The sequence below is a fragment of the Camarhynchus parvulus genome, chromosome 7 (assembly GCF_901933205.1).
Source record: "Camarhynchus parvulus chromosome 7, STF_HiC, whole genome shotgun sequence".
NCBI lineage: Eukaryota > Metazoa > Chordata > Aves > Passeriformes > Thraupidae > Camarhynchus > Camarhynchus parvulus.
Genome location: NC_044577.1, coordinates 22,474,247 through 22,491,812, shown reverse-complemented (window position 1 = coordinate 22,491,812; position 17,566 = coordinate 22,474,247). Strand labels below are relative to the sequence as shown.

At 61.5% G+C, this 17,566-nt stretch overlaps 2 protein-coding genes across 3 annotated transcripts; one reads left to right on the top strand and one right to left on the bottom strand.

Moving 5' to 3' along the window:
- The first annotated feature begins 853 nt into the window (after nt 1-853).
- Nucleotides 854-4,424, top strand: PRKAG3 (protein kinase AMP-activated non-catalytic subunit gamma 3). Of its 2 annotated transcripts, none has more exons than XM_030951931.1 (12): nt 854-889; nt 1,748-1,787; nt 2,064-2,284; nt 2,368-2,449; nt 2,537-2,595; nt 2,871-2,916; nt 3,038-3,092; nt 3,194-3,320; nt 3,423-3,588; nt 3,761-3,798; nt 4,028-4,174; nt 4,254-4,424. In XM_030951931.1, the coding sequence occupies exons 1-12, from the start codon at nt 857-859 to the stop codon at nt 4,368-4,370; spliced, it is 1,131 nt and encodes a 376-aa protein (XP_030807791.1). In that variant the 5' UTR covers nt 854-856; the 3' UTR covers nt 4,371-4,424. The 2 variants fall into 2 exon arrangements, with proteins under 2 accessions (XP_030807791.1, XP_030807792.1); XM_030951932.1 differs by having other exon boundaries at nt 857-889; nt 1,748-1,790; nt 2,055-2,284; nt 4,254-4,370.
- Nucleotides 4,425-6,906: 2,482 nt separating this feature from the next.
- LOC115905560 (sterol 26-hydroxylase, mitochondrial) lies at nt 6,907-12,174 on the bottom strand. The gene is made up of 9 exons (XM_030951929.1): nt 11,941-12,174; nt 9,697-9,887; nt 9,228-9,427; nt 8,947-9,144; nt 8,648-8,808; nt 8,151-8,317; nt 7,841-7,922; nt 7,567-7,767; nt 6,907-7,469 (listed from the first exon to the last, which is right to left on the bottom strand). Exons 1-9 carry the CDS (start codon nt 12,172-12,174, stop codon nt 7,344-7,346), a joined length of 1,560 nt encoding a protein of 519 aa, XP_030807789.1. The 3' UTR covers nt 6,907-7,343.
- Between the last annotated feature and the right edge of the window lie 5,392 nt (nt 12,175-17,566).

The window sequence follows — 17,566 nt, the reverse complement described above, 5'->3', positions numbered from 1 at the left end:
CAGGCTGCTCTGCACAGCACAGCTGTAAGGGTCTGGCCCCATGGGCCCCTGCACCACTGCGGGATTTGGACCACCCTGTGAGCCAGCGCTGAGCTCATCCCTCCTCATCCTGCCTGCTGTGAGGCAGCACCAGGGAACTCCTTGTACCCCGCCGTGGGCTCGTATCCAGCTGTCCCCTGCAGCCAGGGAGCTGTCCCTTTGGCCCTGTAGCCACCGACCCTGCAGCCAGCCCACAGCCTCCCAGAAATAGAAATCGGAGCGGGAGCGGGCAGAGGGCGAGCAGGAGGGGATAGCCCGGCGGCAAGGAAGGAGGTTACCCCACAGGTCGGGCTGTCCCCGCTGCGGGAGCAGGGTCGCCGCGGGCCGTGAGCTGCAGCAGGATCCGGGCAGGGACAGGCTGGGTTGGGCAGCGCCGAGGACAAAGGGTCCGCATCCACCCAGCCCATGGGTGGACCCAACCATTCTCCAGCATCCCCGTGGAGAGGGGAACGCTGTGCCCACCACCGCGACGGGGCCGGGCAGCACCGGGCAGGCAGCGCCGCGTCCCGACGGCGCGGAGCACCGCTTCTGGAGGACGGGGTCCGCGGAGCGGGGTGTCCCTCCGCTCTCTGCCCACAGCCATCCCTCCATCGCCCCCTCCCTCGGGTCCCCGGGGCCCGCGCTGCCCCCGGGGCCGCCACCACCTGGTTCAGCCCGAGGCTGCTCGGTGGCTGCGGGCGCTGCTCGGTGGTGTCGGCCGTGTCCCCCCCCCGCGGCGGTGGCGGTGGGGGCATGGCTGGCATTGCTCGCTGACACTCTATCTGCCAGGGCCACGCCAGCCGCGGGCCCAGAATAGCAGCGCTGCCCCGCAGATAGCATGGAGCAGCTCCGTGGCCCCGCCGCGTCCCAGGTACCGTAAGGCTGGGTGGGGGGCGCGGCCCGACAGACCCCCGACTGGGGACAGGCCACCCCAGGGGCGGGAGAATGTGGGCGGCTGACGGGCCCCTTCCCACGGACATGTAGCCCTGGGGACAAGGACGTCCTTGTCCCAGCTGTGCCAAGCCCCTTGGGAACGGCTGGGGCAGGTGGTGCAGGGTCTCTTCCTTCTCCATATTGGCTCTAGGCTCCTTAGGAAGTGGTCCCTTCTCTGTGCCTTCATTATTTTAGGGTAGCCCGTAAACTTTGGCTCTGTCAGGAAGGTTTGTGGCTGGGGTAGCTCTTCCCTCTGCATGTGCTGCTGTGTTGTAGAGGGTCTCCTGGGGACTGGGGGAATGGGGTCAGCCATCCAACCCTGTGGACTCCCTTCTTCCTCGGGCTGCTGCTTTGTTAGTATAGGTTTCCTGGGATAGACCTGGTCCCCGGGAGGGGCCAATGGGGTTGGCGAGGCTCTCTGCACAGGAAGAAGCAAGAACGGAATTTACGCCTTGGGATTGGGAGAGGATGGGTGCAGAGACGCTGTGGGACATACTTGGCTCCAACAGCAGAGAGAGAAGGCAGGAGGTCCTGCCATCCATGCCTTGTCCTGCTCTGGAGACCCCTGCTGTCTCCCCAGAGCAGGAGAACAAGCTGGGTGTCCTGGACTGGAGCTGCCGTGGAGACTGCAGGCTCTGGGGGTCCTGGGCTGAAGAGAGGTGCCCACATCCCCACCCTGAAAAGACAGTTCTCTCTGCCTGGCTTGGGTGGGCCAGAGCAACTGGGTGGGTTCAGGCAGGTGGGGAAAAAACTGGGTTGATTCCTGCTGACCCCTGCTCACTGTGTGCCCTCTCAGGTGGCGCTGCTGGATGCTGTTGCGTGCCCTGAGGAGGAAGGTGGGTAGCAGGAAGAGTCTAGGTATGTAGGAGGGGGGACTGCCTTACCATGTGACAAGTGCATTGGTCCTCTGCCCACCCTGCCCATACCCCTCTCCTCAGCTGGAGTCTGCCCCAGGCTGGAGAACTGCTATGTGCTGCCCCTGTGGAATAGGGAACAGGGGGGCTCTGTTGGCAGCATCCCCTGCTCCCCCCAGGCAGGAGGGTGCTGAGACCCAGCAGCTGAGACCCAGAAGCTCAGCTTACTGGCTGGGGCTGGGGTGACTTTGCCTGCAGGGTTTCCAAAGGCTGTATGCCCCAGGGAGGAGGAAGAGGAGGAGGAAGAATACAGGAGACCTGTCACCTTCACACTGGGAAATGAGATACTGGGGCTGGGCCCAGAGACCGAGTTTCAGACCCCTGATGCTGAGGTCTATATGCACTTTTTGAGGAGCCACTGCTGCTATGATGCCATCCCCACCAGCTGCAAGCTCGTTGTCTTTGACATCTCCCTGGAGGTGATAACCTGGGGGATGAGTGGGGATGGGCAGTGAAGAAGCAGGCTTGGGATCCTCTGAACCCCTCTGCACTCTGCCAGCAGATCAAGAAAGCCTTTTTGGCACTGGTGGCCAACGGGGTTCGTGCTGCCCCTCTCTGGGACAGCAAGACGCAGAGCTTTGTGGGTGAGTGGCAGAAGCAATGCCTGGCCCCACCCCCTGCCTGGCAGAGCCGGGTACAGGCAGCGCTGCCAGCCCCACGTGTCTCCACAGGGATGCTCACCATCACCGACTTCATCAACATCCTCCACCGCTACTACCGCTCACCTTTGGTGAGTGCCACGAGGAGGGCTTGGGGGATCAGGACACGCATGGCACAGGGAGTGGCTGTCCCCACCACTGCTGGTCCCTTCTTAATCGCTAGACAATGACCAGGGGATGATTCCGGGCCATATCAGCATCTACTTGTTGCTCCCCTGCTTGGCCCCCAAAATGTAATCCCTGTGTTTGGGTGATGGGGCACGATGCCCAAGGAAGGGGGCAGTGTCTCAGAGTGCCCTCAGCCACCCATGGAGCCACCATGACCAGGGCATTTCCCTGCCACCAGGTGCAGATCTACGAGGTGGAGGAGCACAAGATTGAGACCTGGAGAGGTAAAAATCATGTGGGTGGCTGGGCTGATGTTGTCACACAGGGCATGGAGGTGGGCTCTGGGATTGTGGGTCTGCAAGAGAGGGCTGGAGGACCTCCTCTCATAGCTCTCTCCCTTGGCAGAGGTGTACCTGCAGGGCTCCCTCAAGCCACTGGTCTACATCTCTCCGGACAATAGGTGAGAGCCTGTCCACTGAGGGAGAGCACACCCCTTGGAGTGGGGGTGTGTGTGCACCTGAACACAGCCCTGTCCCACCACGGTGTCCGCATCACCCACAGCCTCTTCGATGCTGTCTACTCCCTGATCAAGCACAAGATCCACCGCCTGCCTGTCATTGAGCCTGTCTCGGGCAATGTCCTGCACATCCTGACGCACAAGCGCATCCTCAAGTTCCTCCACATCTTTGTGAGTGCTGGGGCTGTTTGTGCACACTCATGGCTGGTGTCACAGGCAAGGGTGTCAAGGTACATGCAGGTGCCAGCCCAGCCCTGCCCTGTCCCATTGAAGGCTTCTACCATCCCCAAGCCACGCTTCCTGAAGAAAACAGTGCAGGAACTGTGCATTGGCACCTTCCGTGATCTGGCCGTCGTGGCTGAGTCTGCCCCAGTCCACACTGCCCTGGAGATTTTTGTGGATCGCCGTGTCTCCGCCTTGCCTGTCATCAATGATGCTGGTACCTGGGGAGGGAAAAAGTGACATCCTCATCTCCCTCTGCTAGCAGCTCCAGCACCATCCCTGCCCAAAACCCCTCTCCTGGCCCTTGGGCTGCCCCTTGGGTGTGGGAGGAACATGGCAGGTGGTCCCTAGGGCTCCTTCTGCAGCCCCTGCTCTGTTTCTCTTTGCAGGGCAGGTGGTTGGCCTGTACTCGCGGTTTGATGTCATTGTGAGTACCCTACGTGTGTGCATGCCCAGGCTCAAGTTTGGCCCCTTGCATGCACTGGTGGGGTGCTTATACCTGTCTGTGCCCGTGCCAACCTGCCCCACATGCATTGTCATGCACGTGCCAGTGCACATTTGCTCTGTGCATCTCCTGGGCTCGGTGTCCCCTCTCTGGTGGCACAATGGGGTGCAATGACACCTTGGGGCACTGAATGGGGACACATCTATCACAGCACCTGGCAGCCCAGAAGACCTACAACAACCTGGACATCAGTGTGAGGGAGGCGCTGCGGCAGCGCAGTGTCTGCCTGGAGGGGGTCCTCACCTGCTACCCCCACGAACCCATGGAGGACATAATTGACCGCATTGCCAAGGAGCAGGTGAGTGGCCAGGGTGCCATGTACCAGCCATGGCTGCCAACTGCCCAGCCTGCCCCTGATGCTCTGCCTGCACCCACAGGTCCATCGCCTGGTTCTGGTGGATGAGAACCGCTACCCGCGGGGCATTGTCTCCCTCTCTGACATCCTGCAGGCCCTTGTGCTCACTCCTGCAGGTATTGATGCTCTTAACTCTTAGCCCACGGTGCTCCATCTCTCTCCACTTGCACCCTCAATTTCTCTCCACTTCAGGTAGGCGCCACCCCGCATTGCTGTGTGCCTGTCCCCTCCCTGCTGCTGGGTCACCTGCCTCTGCCTCTGCCCCATCCAAAGTGGTCCTGGGGGATGGAGGAGGCTGGGGCTGGGGTCTGGCAGTACTGGGTGCCCAGGTGGGGACAGCAGGACCCAGATGCTGCTTGTCCCAGGGGTACACAAGGATCACAGGGGATCCCTGGTGACTGTGAGGAAGGATGGGGCACCTTCCATGGAGACACTCCGCCAGAACCCCATTCAGGCAGCGTGTGGAATGCAGGTTTTGCAGGTCCCTGGGCCTAGGGCTAGATGAGGGTTTTGGGGTGTGATGCACCCCAAGATAAAAGCCTATTTTTGATCTTGCCTCATTCACCTCCTGAGACCTGAGCACCTCCAGTGCCATTCCCAAGGGACACAGAGCAGACAGACCCCCACTCACACACCCCAGACCTGCTGCCCACCACCAGCCATAAATAAAATGTGGCCAGCCCATGGGCCCCAGCTGGCAGAGCCCCCCAACCCCTCCACTTGCAGCAGCCCCAGAACTGTCTGTTCCAGAGACAGGGCTCACTCCCAGGTGGCACTGGAACCACACTGCCTGGCCACCTGCAGCCAGCTCTGCTCACCCACTGCCTGGTGAATCCTCACTGGCTATGGATGGGCATGGTCCTGGCACCACCTGTGGCACCTCTTTAGGGGTGAAATGAGGAGGAGGGAGCTGGCTCCAGTTCCCAGCTGCTTCCCAAAGGTAATTATGCTTTTTGGGGAGGTGGTGGGCAACGGGTTGGGACAGGCCTGTGCCTACCAGTTCCCCCAGCAGTGCCCAGCTGCTCTGCACAGAAGGGGACTGGGAATGGTGTGTGTTAGCCACAAACAGGATATCCCCCTTGCCCCCTTCCTCCCATCACAGTGCCTTTGCTCACCCTGTCCCTGATGCCCACAGGGGCGGCTGTATCAGGAGCTGCAGGGGGCCACTGAGATGTCCCATGCCAGCCAAGCTTCTCTCCCTCCTACCCCAGGGCTTGCATACAAGCAAGGACTGGAGGAAAGACCCCAGTGTCCACTGGGAGGGCTGGAGGGGCCATGTCACAGGGTGGCCAGTCCAGCACTGATTGGGGGTTATGTCTCACACGCTCTCTTGTCCCATAGGCATCGACCGATCCTCACTCTGAAGACACCAGGAAAATGCCACTGTCTTGTCTGACTTGGGGATCTCCTGCGTGACCTGTGAGAAGGAGGCTTGGGCCCAAAGGCTCTCTGTGGGGAGGACATGCCTGTTCACCCCAGTCCTCAGGCTCGTCTTGAGTCCAGGGCTAGATCCTGCCGGTCTTGGAGAGGCAGAGACACTGAAAACGGGACCCAGGGGTGCCTCCTGCCAGTGAGCACACAGTGATGTTCAGTGGGCACTATGCTGAGGGGCTGCAACATGCCTGCAGCTGGGCAGAGACCCATACAGCGCCAGAGGACCTGGCCACCCTCTGCCATCCTGCTGATGGATCTGAGCATTTCTGTTGTGGCTCCCTCCTAGTGAACACAGTCCCGCTGTCTGTGCTCGGTGCCTGGTAGCGTAGGCTCAGCTGCACACACAGGCTTTTTTATTTTAGGGTCACACGGGGCTGGAGCTCTCTGGCAGAGGCACAGCCTGTGCCAGAGCTGGCAGCAGGATGGGCACTTGCATGGAGACCCTGTGCACGTTTTGGGGTGGGCAGGGGGTATTTATTTATTTGTTAGTCTGTTCAGCCTTGCTGTAACAAAACAGCCTGATCCAAGAACTGCCTCTTGCCTTTCTGGGGTAAAGCTGAGCATGACTCCTCTGGAGAGAACCAGGCTGGGGAAGGAGTACTGGCTGTTTGCCAGCAAGTTGGGCACTGGCAGAGTAGTACCTTGGCACATGTGGGTAGAACCAAGGGGATGGGGACACAGGGCATGCAGTCTTAATCATCTTGGTGGTGTGCAGGTCCCTTCGGGGATACGCTGAGGGACAGAAGCTTTGGTACCAGCAAGGTTTCTGCCTGCTGCCTCCCTCAGTCCAAGAAGAAGGAAAGTATGAGGGGTTCACTGTTAAAAATGTCCCATGCCCCATCCCTCGAGGCCTCTGGGCAAATGGCAATGCATGCCCTGCCGGTGGCAGCTACCAGCTGTGAGCCTTGCAATGGTCCTGCCTTGGGGGTAGGGGATGCTGAGCTGATCTTTCTCCTCCTGCTTTGCCTGCACCAAGCCCTGCCATTCCTGTTACCCCATATCAGCATCTCAGTGCAATAACGGCTGGAACTAAACACTCCTCCTGAGCTGGCTGGCTCTGCCAGGGGATGCAATACCAGTGCTGGGTGGTGACAGGCCTCCTCCCATCACGAGGAATGTGTCATTGCTGTGCTTTCCCAGGACCAGGGCTGGCTCTGTCCCTTGGGAAAGGCGCAAACCCCAAACACCACCAGCATTCAACCCTCCTCTGGGGGCAAGGGGAGAAGTGAGGCACAGAGAAGTTTCTGAGGCCAAGGTCAGCTGTTCAGAGAGGACCCAGATGTCCTGGCTCCAGGCACAGATCCACGCGCAGCTACACAAGGACAGGACGAAGGAGACACCGAATGGCTGCAAGCCCCCTCCCTGCTTTCCCCCAGCCCCAAAGGAGCTTCCAGGTTCCTGACACAGCCCAGCTGGGCATGGGATGCTGGGGACACAACCCCCCTGCAGTGTGTCAAAGGCACAGCAGTTCCCCAAGCCTCCTTCTGATTTTGGGCAAGGGGCTACTTGTGGCCAGGGGTGATTTGGGGGCAATCTCTCATCCCCTCCACCTTTCCCACGGTGGGGCTGTGAGCCCCCTGGCCCAAGCTGGCCAGGGAAGGGGTTTGCCTTCCTGTCCTCCTTGTGGGGCAGTAAGGGGGATCTCCACTTGGCACCCAGGGTGGGGGTGGATGTGCAGTCAGGGGGCTCCCGGGCGAGCGATGAATTCCAGGTTGATGGGCTTGTCAGCCACCAGGACAATGCGGGACACAGACGTCACTTCTACGCCACGGGGGTCCGGCCGCACCTCAAATGCCTGGATCATCTGTGGGGAGAAGGGGGGTTGGCAGTGCCTCGGGGACTCCCTGGGACGCCCATCCCAGCTCATGGCAAGATCCCGAAGTGAAGGGATCCCTACTTACCCTGGCAAGGGCCAGGTGCATCTCCAGCTCAGCGATGCGGCGCCCGACACAGGCACGGACCCCGTAGCCGAAGGGGATGGAGCTGAAGGGGTGGTGAGGGGAGCCGTGTCCCCGGAGCCAGCGCTGGGGCAGGAACCGCTCGGGCTCAGGGAAGTAGGTCTCATCATGGGACATCGCGTAGTGCGCCAGGACAAAGAGGGTCTGCAGGCAGGAATTGGGGTTTAATGACCCCACTGAGTGCAGAGGGGGTCCCCACAGCACGGCCCCCACTCACATTCTTGGGGAAGAGGTAGTCTCCGATGACAATGTCCTTCTCGTAGAAGACCCTGGCGTTGGTGGGCACCACAGGGTAGACTCTGGGATATGGAGAGATTTAGTGGGGGAGCAGAACTCATCTGGAGATCCCAGAAAGGGCAAGATGAGACACAGGCAGGACAAGGCTCAGCAGGTCCCCGGGGGGGAGGTGGATATTTGCAGTCCAGAGGGACTGAAATCCAGCCTTGCATCCTGCCTGGTTGGTGCATCCCCCCTGGAGAAGGGGCTGGTGACCAGGACCTCAGGGCAGGGACAAGGCTGGGATTTACCTCAGAGTCTCCTTGATAATGGCCCGAAGCATCGGCAACTTGGGGATATCCTCAGCAGCAGGAAACCGGTCGGGAGGCACAACAGCTTTCAGCTCCTGGTACAGGGTCTCCTGGATGTCTGGGTCCCGGGAGAGGTGGTACAAAGCCCAGGACAGCGTGTTGGAGGTCTGGGGAGTGGAGCACCAGGGGGAGTGAAGGGATTAACTGGGGCCAGTACCTGAGCAGCCTTGTGCCAAGCACAGCATGAGTACGGCACCAGAAAGCCCCTGCTCTGATATGCAGAAAAGTCAGGGGTGAGAGGCAGCAAGCACAGGGGAGAGGGAGGCAGGGAGCAGAGGACAGGGTCTGTACTGACCAATCCCTGAGGGTTTGCCCCTGTGGAGCATCAGCCCCAACTGGGCCAGAGCTCGCAAGGGCTGGATGGAGCATGGCTCCATGGGTTCCCTTGAGCATGGAGCACAGCAAGGATCCCCTGACAGCAACTGCCTGGCCCTCACCGTGTCCACACCAGCCAGCAGCAACTCGGCCACGCTGCCATAGACCTCATCCAGGCTGAGTCTGCCACTGGCCAGCAGGTAGCTCAGGTAGCCAGACACCTCCGTGCCATGCTCCACCTGCCCCTCCAGCTCCTCCATCTTTCGGTCAATCAGTTTCTTGCCTGCAGGGACAGAGAGTAGGAACCAGAGCTGACAGAGCGACGGCTGCCAAAAAGAGATTTGGCCAGGGACTGCCCTGCTGTTGAGAGTCCTTAGAGAGTCCAGTGCCACCACACTGGACCCCCACCGTCACTGCTCACCAAAGGCGAAGATGGTGTCCCAGCTGTCCAGGTAACGGTCCCAGAAGGGCAGCACCTTGCGGCTCCATCGGGGCAGGACAGTGGCAAAGATGGAGTTCTTGAACATGAGGTTGATGGAGTCAATGAAGTGCTGGGTCTCAGCAGGGACCTGCTGCTTGAGGCACCCGATGCGGGTCTCGAAGAGGATGTAAGAGATGCCTGTAGGGGACAAACAGCATCCAGACCTCTGGAGGAATGGGAATGGTGGGACAGGGCAGGGGTGAGGGAGAGGACACCCCTACCTTCCAGGGCAAAGCGGTAGAGCAGGTTGGCCACGTCCCCCACCAGCACCCCCGAGGGGCTGCGGCTCCGCTCCTCCCGCAGGCGCACCATCAGGTCTGACACCACCTCCCCGATGGCATCCGCGTACAGCAGCGCCTCCGAGGGCTTCAGCAGCCGCTTGTTGAGGACCTGGCGCAGGCGGTACCAGCGCTCCCCTTCCCTGGATGGGGACAAGGTTCAGCGCCGAGGACACGGATGGGCAGGGGGCATTGCTGGCAGCAGTTCCCCAGTCCCTGTGCACACACTCCCCACCCCAGGCTGGAGCCATCCCAGGGGTCATTCCACCCGCCATGGCCGTGCTCTTCTACTTGGTGGGGACAGACAGCTTACAGGAGTGGGAGTAATGCCAACTGGCACCTGGGCCCTGCACCTAGGGACGGGGCAGGAGATGTTTGCTGGCCCAGAGGGCGCAGCCAGGGCGGGACTCACTCGGTGAAGGGTCCGTAGGGCAGGCGCCGAGTGTCCCGGTGCTCCTTCCACAGCGCCATGTCGCTCCGCATGGGGTACTTGCCCTCCTGCCGCAGCAGCTGCTCCAGCACCACTGGGCTCCCAATGTTGATGTTCCTATAATGTCCGAAGGTTGACTTCCAGATAGGTCCATAGAGGCGTCGGGATATCACCTGTGATGCACAAAGCATGGCAGGGTCAATGGGACGAGCTGGGTCAGATCCTCCCTGCTCCAGCCCTGAATTTGCCTATCTGCACCCATCCCATGGACCCCTCAGCAACACCTCAGCTCATGCACCTGTCTCTGACAGCCCCAAGCTGGCAGTATCCTTGAAGTGCTCTGCAGATGGCCTGGGCAGGTGTCTCCACGCTCATTTCCTCTCCCAGCATTAAGTACACCAGGCACTGACCCCTCAGCACAGACTGGCACATCCTTCACCCACCCCAGAGATGCAGAGACAGCCTGGTGGGTCTTCTGGGGACGGATGACCAAGAAGGGACAGCAGGGACAGAGACAACTGCCAAGCACAGGAGTGTGCTGAGATGCAGGACCATTGCAGCAACCACCAGTAGGACTAAGTCCTGCTGCTTCCAGCACGGCCCCAGCTCTGCTTAATCTGGAGACAACAGTTGCTGAGTGGGTCCTTGAACTCACCACCCAGTAAGGGTGGTTAATGATCAGCAGTGGAAGGGTAGCACCAGGCTAGGGCATGACCGGGCTGCACCCAGAACAGGCTGTCACGTCCAGGGCATGGCCCTGGGGCCACAGGCTCACCAGCCAGCTAGGGGATGTTCACCAACATCAGCCCTGCTCTGGGCTCTGCTGGCTGCAGGTGCCTTCTCCTTGTCTCCAGCCACAGGTGCCATGCCTGCTGCCCTGGCCGGGAGCACCGTGACCTCCAAGTGCATCCCTTGGGGACAGCTGGGCAGCCCTTTCCAAGTGGATCTGCACAGGGCCATGTCCAAAGGCCACTTTCCATCCCACCCAGGCACTGCCAGAGCCCCTGCAGAGCATGGCCAAGCATGGGGGGGATGCAGGGGACTTGGCAGGCAAGCCCTGGTCCCCATTCCCCGTGGCTGCAGGGATGCACGTGGTACAATCTCCCTTGGTGACTGTCTGCATCGCAGCCTGTGCCTGGATTCAGCTGGATTCGTCACCACGGGGAGACGTTCCTCGTTCCTCGTGCATGGTGGCAGGAGGAGGGGGAGGGATGGCTGCCCCGGTATGCAGGCAGCTTGTGGGCATGGGGCAGCTGTGCCCCGGCTTGGAGCCTGCCCACCAGCATCTGCTGGCAGCCAGGTCCTGACACAGTGCAGGCCTTGGAGAGCTGGGCTGTGAGGAGCTAGAGCTGCCTGGATCTGGGGAAAGGCACCTCCAGAGAATGTGGGCATCTTTCTGCAAAGCCGGGCTGTGTCCCAAGGGCAGGAGGGATCTCCAGTGCCTACACCCCAAAATCCCACTGTCCTGAGACAGCCCCTTCTCCAACCAGCAGTGCCTGGTGCTCTGGAGTGCCAGGGAGGCCTGATCCCGCACGCTTCTCGGGCTCTCAGAGCTCCAGGGCGCTGGAAGATGTCGCCTGGCTTGCAGCCAGCCAAGCCCATTGCTTGCTTCATCCGACGTATGAGGAAGTGTTGATAGAAGAAAACAAATACCTCTGCCTACCCCTCCCCTGTCTTGGTATCATCTGCCCAAAATCCTGCTCAGTCACCTGCACCCAAAACCGCTGCTCCCTCCAGCTGTCACAGCCAGGAGCCCAGGGATGCCAGGACCCTGTGACATGCCCCCGAACCTTTGCCCTCAGCTGCCCGGCCGACTCGGGGATGCTGGAGCAGCCCTGGGCTGGCCGGACCCTCCCGAGGTCACTCGGTTCTGCTGGCCCCTCTCTGCCTGCTGGCCCCAGCATCACCCTACGGCGCCGGGTGCCCCCCACCGCCCAGCCCCTCTGCTCCCCTGCACTGCCGCCCCCGCTCAACTCCCTGCCGTCACTTGTCGGCAGCTCACCCCCTCCCCGGAGCGCACCTCCCCTTGTCCCCGGCCCGCACCACTCCCTCCCTTGCAAAGCCCCCCGGGTCCAGCACCCTCCCTGCAGCCCCCCCGGCAGCCCCTCCATCCCACGCACCCCTCCGAACCCTCCTCCCCCCGTACGCCCCCGAGCAGGGTCGCAGGCCCCCGCGCAGCCCGAGCCCCGCACGCCCGCAGCCCCGGGCCGGGCTGCCCCGGCGCACCTGCAGCCGGTGCGTGTGCAGCAGGTAGCCCCGCAGGAACAGCCAGACGAAAGTACGGAGCAGCCCCGGCCCCGGTAGCTCCTCCGGTCCCTTCAGCCGCGCCGGCCCCGCCGCCGCTGCCGCCGAGCCCCCGGTCCTGCGCGGCGGTCCCGGGCTGCTGCGCGGCGGCGGCGGGCGGGGGCGCAGGAGCAGCGGCAGCAGCGGCCACCGGGCCCCGCCGCTCGGGCCCGCCATGCTCCGTCGGCAGCGCACGGGACGGGGCGGGGCGGGGAGGCACCGAGGGTGGTGGGGGGCGGCACCGGGGGCGGTGCGGGGGGCGGCGCGGGGGCGGCGACCGGGCACGGGCACCGGGGACCGAGCATCGCGCACCGGGTACCGCGCACCGGGAAGGAGAATCGCGCACCCGCTGCGTTGCGCAACGGGTACTGGCCCCGAGTGCTGCGCTCTGGATGCGGGGTACCGGCTGCTGCTCAGCGGGGACCGGACACGGGGCAGTCCGTACCGTGCGCCGTGCGCCGGCTGCGGCACACCTTCCACCGGGCCGTGGAGACCGGCTGCAGCGTGCTACGTACTCGGTACGGCACACTGGGCACCGCGAGCCGTACACCGGGTACTGGACAGTGGTGACTGCTCAGCAGCATCACAGAGCAGACAGCGGGTGCTGGGTGCTGGAAATGGCACCAGCGGTGCCCAGTGCCATGTAGCAGGTACTGGGTGCCAGGTGTTGTGCCTGGTGGAGCTATGCACAAAGCAGCCAGCACTGGCGTGGCACGGCAGGCACAGCGTCCTGGCACCATGGAGCCTGTGGCACCAGGTGCTGCTGTATCCTGGGCATTGCTCATAGGCAGTGGGTGCTGGGCGTTGCACACCAGGCACGGGCACGAGGACTGGGCACAGCACCAGCCCGGGCACAACGTGTGCCAGCACTAGCATTGGACTCTGGCACTGGATTTCACATCCCAGACCCTGCACACCTTGCATCAGCTCTAGGTTTGCCACTGGGCTGCTCTTTAGGTCTGCTTGCCGTCCTGGACTGAGCCCTCCTGCCCTGCTTCTGTTCCCTGCCTGTCACCTCCCTATGTCTGCCTTGTCCCCCAGCAGGGCAGGATGGTGCTGTGGGGAGCCGGGTCCAAACCGTCCCAGGCTCTTTCTCACCACTTCCTCCAGGCACTGCCAGCCAGGGCCACGGGTGGGGAGACCTTGGTAAGCCCACTGTGGCTGCTGGCACCAAACTGGAGGGAGATTTGGTATCTTTTCATGCCAGGGAGAGAACGGTGCCAGCTCCTGCCTCAGGCTGGTGCAGGCCAAGCTGTCCAGCCCATGAGCAGGACCCTGCTGGGTGTCTGGGACCATGCGTGCAGGACGTGTCTGCTCTGGCCAGCCTGGGACAGTGGGGCAGGCAGGACCCTGTCCAGGTGTCACTCCAGGGGTGTCCCACGCCATGGGACACCAGTGCTGATCATTAACCGCCCTTATCGGGCATTGGGTACAAGGTCCTGGCCAGGGAGGCTGCGTGAGGCTGGGCAGGTACCTGGGAGCCCCGTGAGTGGCTGTTCTTGCCCTCGGTCCTGTCTCACCAGGGCACTGGGAGTGTCCCACGCTGGGCTCCAGGCTGACGCTTTGTGTGCTCCCTGCCAGCGGGGTCGGGACGGGCACCCCCGTGCTTGTAGACACCCCTGAGGCACCCCAGGCTGGGACAGCCAAGAGCAAGCGCCTGCTGCCATCTCATGGCTGCTCGCAGCCAGCTCTGTCGCTTGCCCTGCCCCGGCCGGGTTCAGAGCCGGTGCACCAGGAGAGCCCTTGCCCGAGGACTTCTGTGAGCTCCCGGCCTGGGAAACTGAGACCCTGTAGCTCTCACTCCCCCCGGCAGAGGATGCCTTGGCCTCTCCCAGCCTGCTGTGCTTCCCCTTGCTGGGCAGTGGAACCCTGCGACCTCTTTCAGTTTAAAACAATTGCCTCTTGCAAAAAGAGTGAAAACTACAGCTCCTGGTAAAAGGTCTCTCCCCATCTTTCTAAGCCCGTTTACATGTTGAAAGGTTGCAATAAGATGTTCCTGAGCCTTCTCCAGGTTGCACAACAAAAATCTCTCAGCCTGTCTTCATGGGAGAGGTGCTCCAGCCCCCCAGTCATTTTGTAGCCTTGACTGGCTCGTCTGAACCTGCTCCAACAGGTTCATGTCTCTCACTGAGGACCCCAGAGCTGCTCTACTTCAGGTGGGTTCTCACAAGTGTGGAGTGGAGCAGGAGCAACCACCTTCCCTGCCCTACTGGGCACGCTCCTTATTTTCCAGTCTCAGACGTGATCTGCAAGTGCACATTGTCGGCTCATTTACTGGTTTTGATCCGCCACAGGGCAGCACTCTCTCCATCCATCCATCCATCCATCCATCCATCCATCCATCCATCCATCCATCCATCCATCCATCCATCCATCCATCCATCCATCCATCCATCCATCCATCCATCCATCCATCCCGCAGACAAAACCGGTACTAGGGTCGCCCCGACCTGTGTTCAGGACCTCGCACTAGGCCTTGTGGAAGGACAGGCTGTACCACCGCAGCGACTCCCCAGGCCGGTCCCCGGTGCCCCGCAACCTGCTCGGGACGCGGAGCGGGGCCCCGTTATCCCGGCTCCTTCCCGCTCCTGCCGCTAGGCTGTGCTCCCCGTCCTCGGACGGCGGGAGCGGCGGCGGAGACCGGCGGGGCCGCTGCCAGGGTTGTGGGGGAGGCGGTGCTGGGGGGGGGGCGGGAGGGTTGGGTGAATCAGCCCCTCTCAGTCTCCCGGCGGGGACTTCCGAAGGGAACAGGCTGGGCCATGACCCATCCAGGCCGGAGGATGCCGCCCGGAACCGGGGACACGGCCAGATCCCGGGAGGTCCCGCAGTGCGGGGCCAGCCCAGCCTGGCAACAAGCGCAGCAGAGACAGGAGAGCAAATGCTGTCTTCAGCCGCGGGGATGTGGAGCTGGGGGTGGCAGGTCACATCCTGTGTGTCACTTTGCCCCAGGGATGCTGTGACTGTACTCATCCCACAGAGCCATTGTCAGGTCCGACCTCATCTCCCTGCCAGGACCTGTGGGTGCCGAGTCAGGCACTGTGGGACCCCCTGCCTCTCTGTCCCTCAGCCATCCACCACACGCTGCTTATGGAGGGTCCTGCCTGCTGGTCCTTCTCAGAGGGAGGGACCCCTCCTTTATGTGACTTTGCAGAGTCACCCAGAGCTGGAAATCTTTCCCAGAGCCGCATCCACTGACCCCAGTTTGCTCTCCCACAGATGGGAGGAGGAGGTGGGGTGTCCCAGGGGAGGGCATCCCTTGACTCATCCCCAGGAAAGCCCAGGCTGTGAGAAGGCTGATCCTGGGTCTGAGGACTGTAAACAGCCCAGAGCACTGAACTGGAGATAGCCTGTTACATCAACTGTGTGTCACCACACTGTCACTGCCTGAGTCATGAGCCACGCTGGGGCCAGCGGGGCTGCAAAGGGGGACATGGGGAGATCAAGAGGAATGTGCACAGATCCCAGGTCTGGAGACAGCTGCTCTTCTCCGACACAAAGAGTTCAAGTGGGACCCTCTTGGCCCTCTCCCAAAGGTCTCCTTCCCCTCCGTTCCCTCTGTCTGACCCCTCAGACCTGGGCAGAGGCCTGGGGGCAGCACAAAGCTTTTGAAACAAGAAGCAAATAAACCAGCATGGTGGTGTGTCCCCCATGACCACCATGGAGGGCTCAGCAGCTGGCAGAAGGCTCTGATCCAGGCTCCCCCTGCCTTGTGCCCCATGGGACCCTGGTGGGCCAGGACCTTCCCCCGAGGACGTGAGAGTGGGATGCCGGAGAGAACCCGGGGCTGGCATGCTGTTATCACAGGAGACGGGAGGCAGCCCCAGGCTGCTCTCAAGTGGTCCTGGCTGATTAGTGACTTCAAGTGCCTATGGAGTTATTCTAAGTCAAGTAGGAGCAAAGGGAGCTGACCCGAGACCAGCGCTGGGCTTTCCTGGAGTTTCCCACATCACCTCTGCTCCCTGCCAAACTCTCCAAGATGGGGAGGTGTCTCCTCTTTTTCCATCTGCTCTCCCTGTCCCTTACTCCTCCCGCAAAAGGCTGTTTGCTCCAGCCTAAAGCAAACCTGATTTTATCTCCTGACTCCAGTTCCCTTGGCTGTGGGCCATGGTGGATGCCTCCCACGCAGAAGTTGTGAAGCCCATGCGGGGACCCGTGCACAGAGCGAGCTGTGTGAGCTGTGTGTGCCACATGACATCATGTTTACAGCCCCGGGGGCCCAAGGACAGCGGCATCGCTCGCAGCCCAGATATGCGTGTCCTTCCCATGGACAGACAGATGGACGTGTGGGGAGCTGGAGCGAGTGGGACTGGCCACACACCCATGCCTCCCTGAAGAGCAGTGGTTTCAGCTTTGTTGCTCTGCAAACCAGTTTCCTTGGCCTCAGTTTCCCCTTTGGCCAATGGAGAGTGGATTCTGTGCTAGCAGTGAGGGCGCACTGCTGCAGCAGCACAAGGTCGGGCCCTCAAATTGCTGTGCAGCCAGAACAGCAAATTTTCTCCCCTTGGGATGTGGACGTTCCCTTCTCTCCCAGGAGAGATGCTGTGTGAAACTTAGGTTGTTTGGAAAGAGCAAAAATGTCCAGAGTTACAGGCTAAAGAGTGCTGCTAGGGCCATCCTTTCTCCTGTCCATCCATCCATCCATCCATCCATCCATCCATCCATCCATCCATCCATCCATCCACACTCGCAAGCAGCTTTCTCACAGCCATCTCTCTATCCATCTCCTGAGTTGTCTGTACACTCATCCATCCATCCATCAACAAATGCATACATTACTCTTCCCATCCAGCCCCCTTACCTGTCCAGCCAGAGAGCTACCCATCCATCCATCCATCCATCCATTCACCCATCCATCCATCCATCCATCCATCCATCCATCCATCCATCCATCCATCCATCCATCCATCCATCCATCCATCCATCCATCCATCCATCTCCCGCCTGTCAGTGCCCAAGGGATGACCAGCCCTCCCTGGGCATGGTGTGAGCTCACAGGTGTGTGCACATGTGTGTGTGGGTCATGGCCATGAGAAGTGCTGTGGGCCATGATGTCCCAGGCTATGTCCAGCCATGGGGCAGGGCCAGGAGTGCTGGCCAGGGGGAGGGGGACTTGTCTAATTTAAGAATGGGCCCTACAGTCGCTGTCAGCACCGGGCTGCTGTCATCTGGGGACAGGTCCTCATCAGCTCTGCTTGCCGCCTGCCAGCTTGACGTGAAAGGGCTCTGCACCCCGATAAGGCCCCAGACGCTTGGTCCCAGAGGTGGGCAGCACTGTGGCCAGGCCTGGGGGACCCTGAGGAGTAAGTTCTAGCATGGTGTCCCCAGACTCACTGTCACTTTAGCACCATGTGGCTTGTTTGTTTGCATCAGTTGGGAGCTCAGCCCTGGGGGCCACCCTCCACTTTGAGCGCTGGATCACGCCCTGTGTCACCACCATCTCCCACTGGTGACATAACCCCAGGGAGGGCACCATCCTCATCATCCCCCTGGCTGCCACAGGCCTGTCTGCTGGCTGCTACCCCGCACTGGAGTCGCCCAGCTGCGAGCAGCCATGGATGGGGACCGTGTT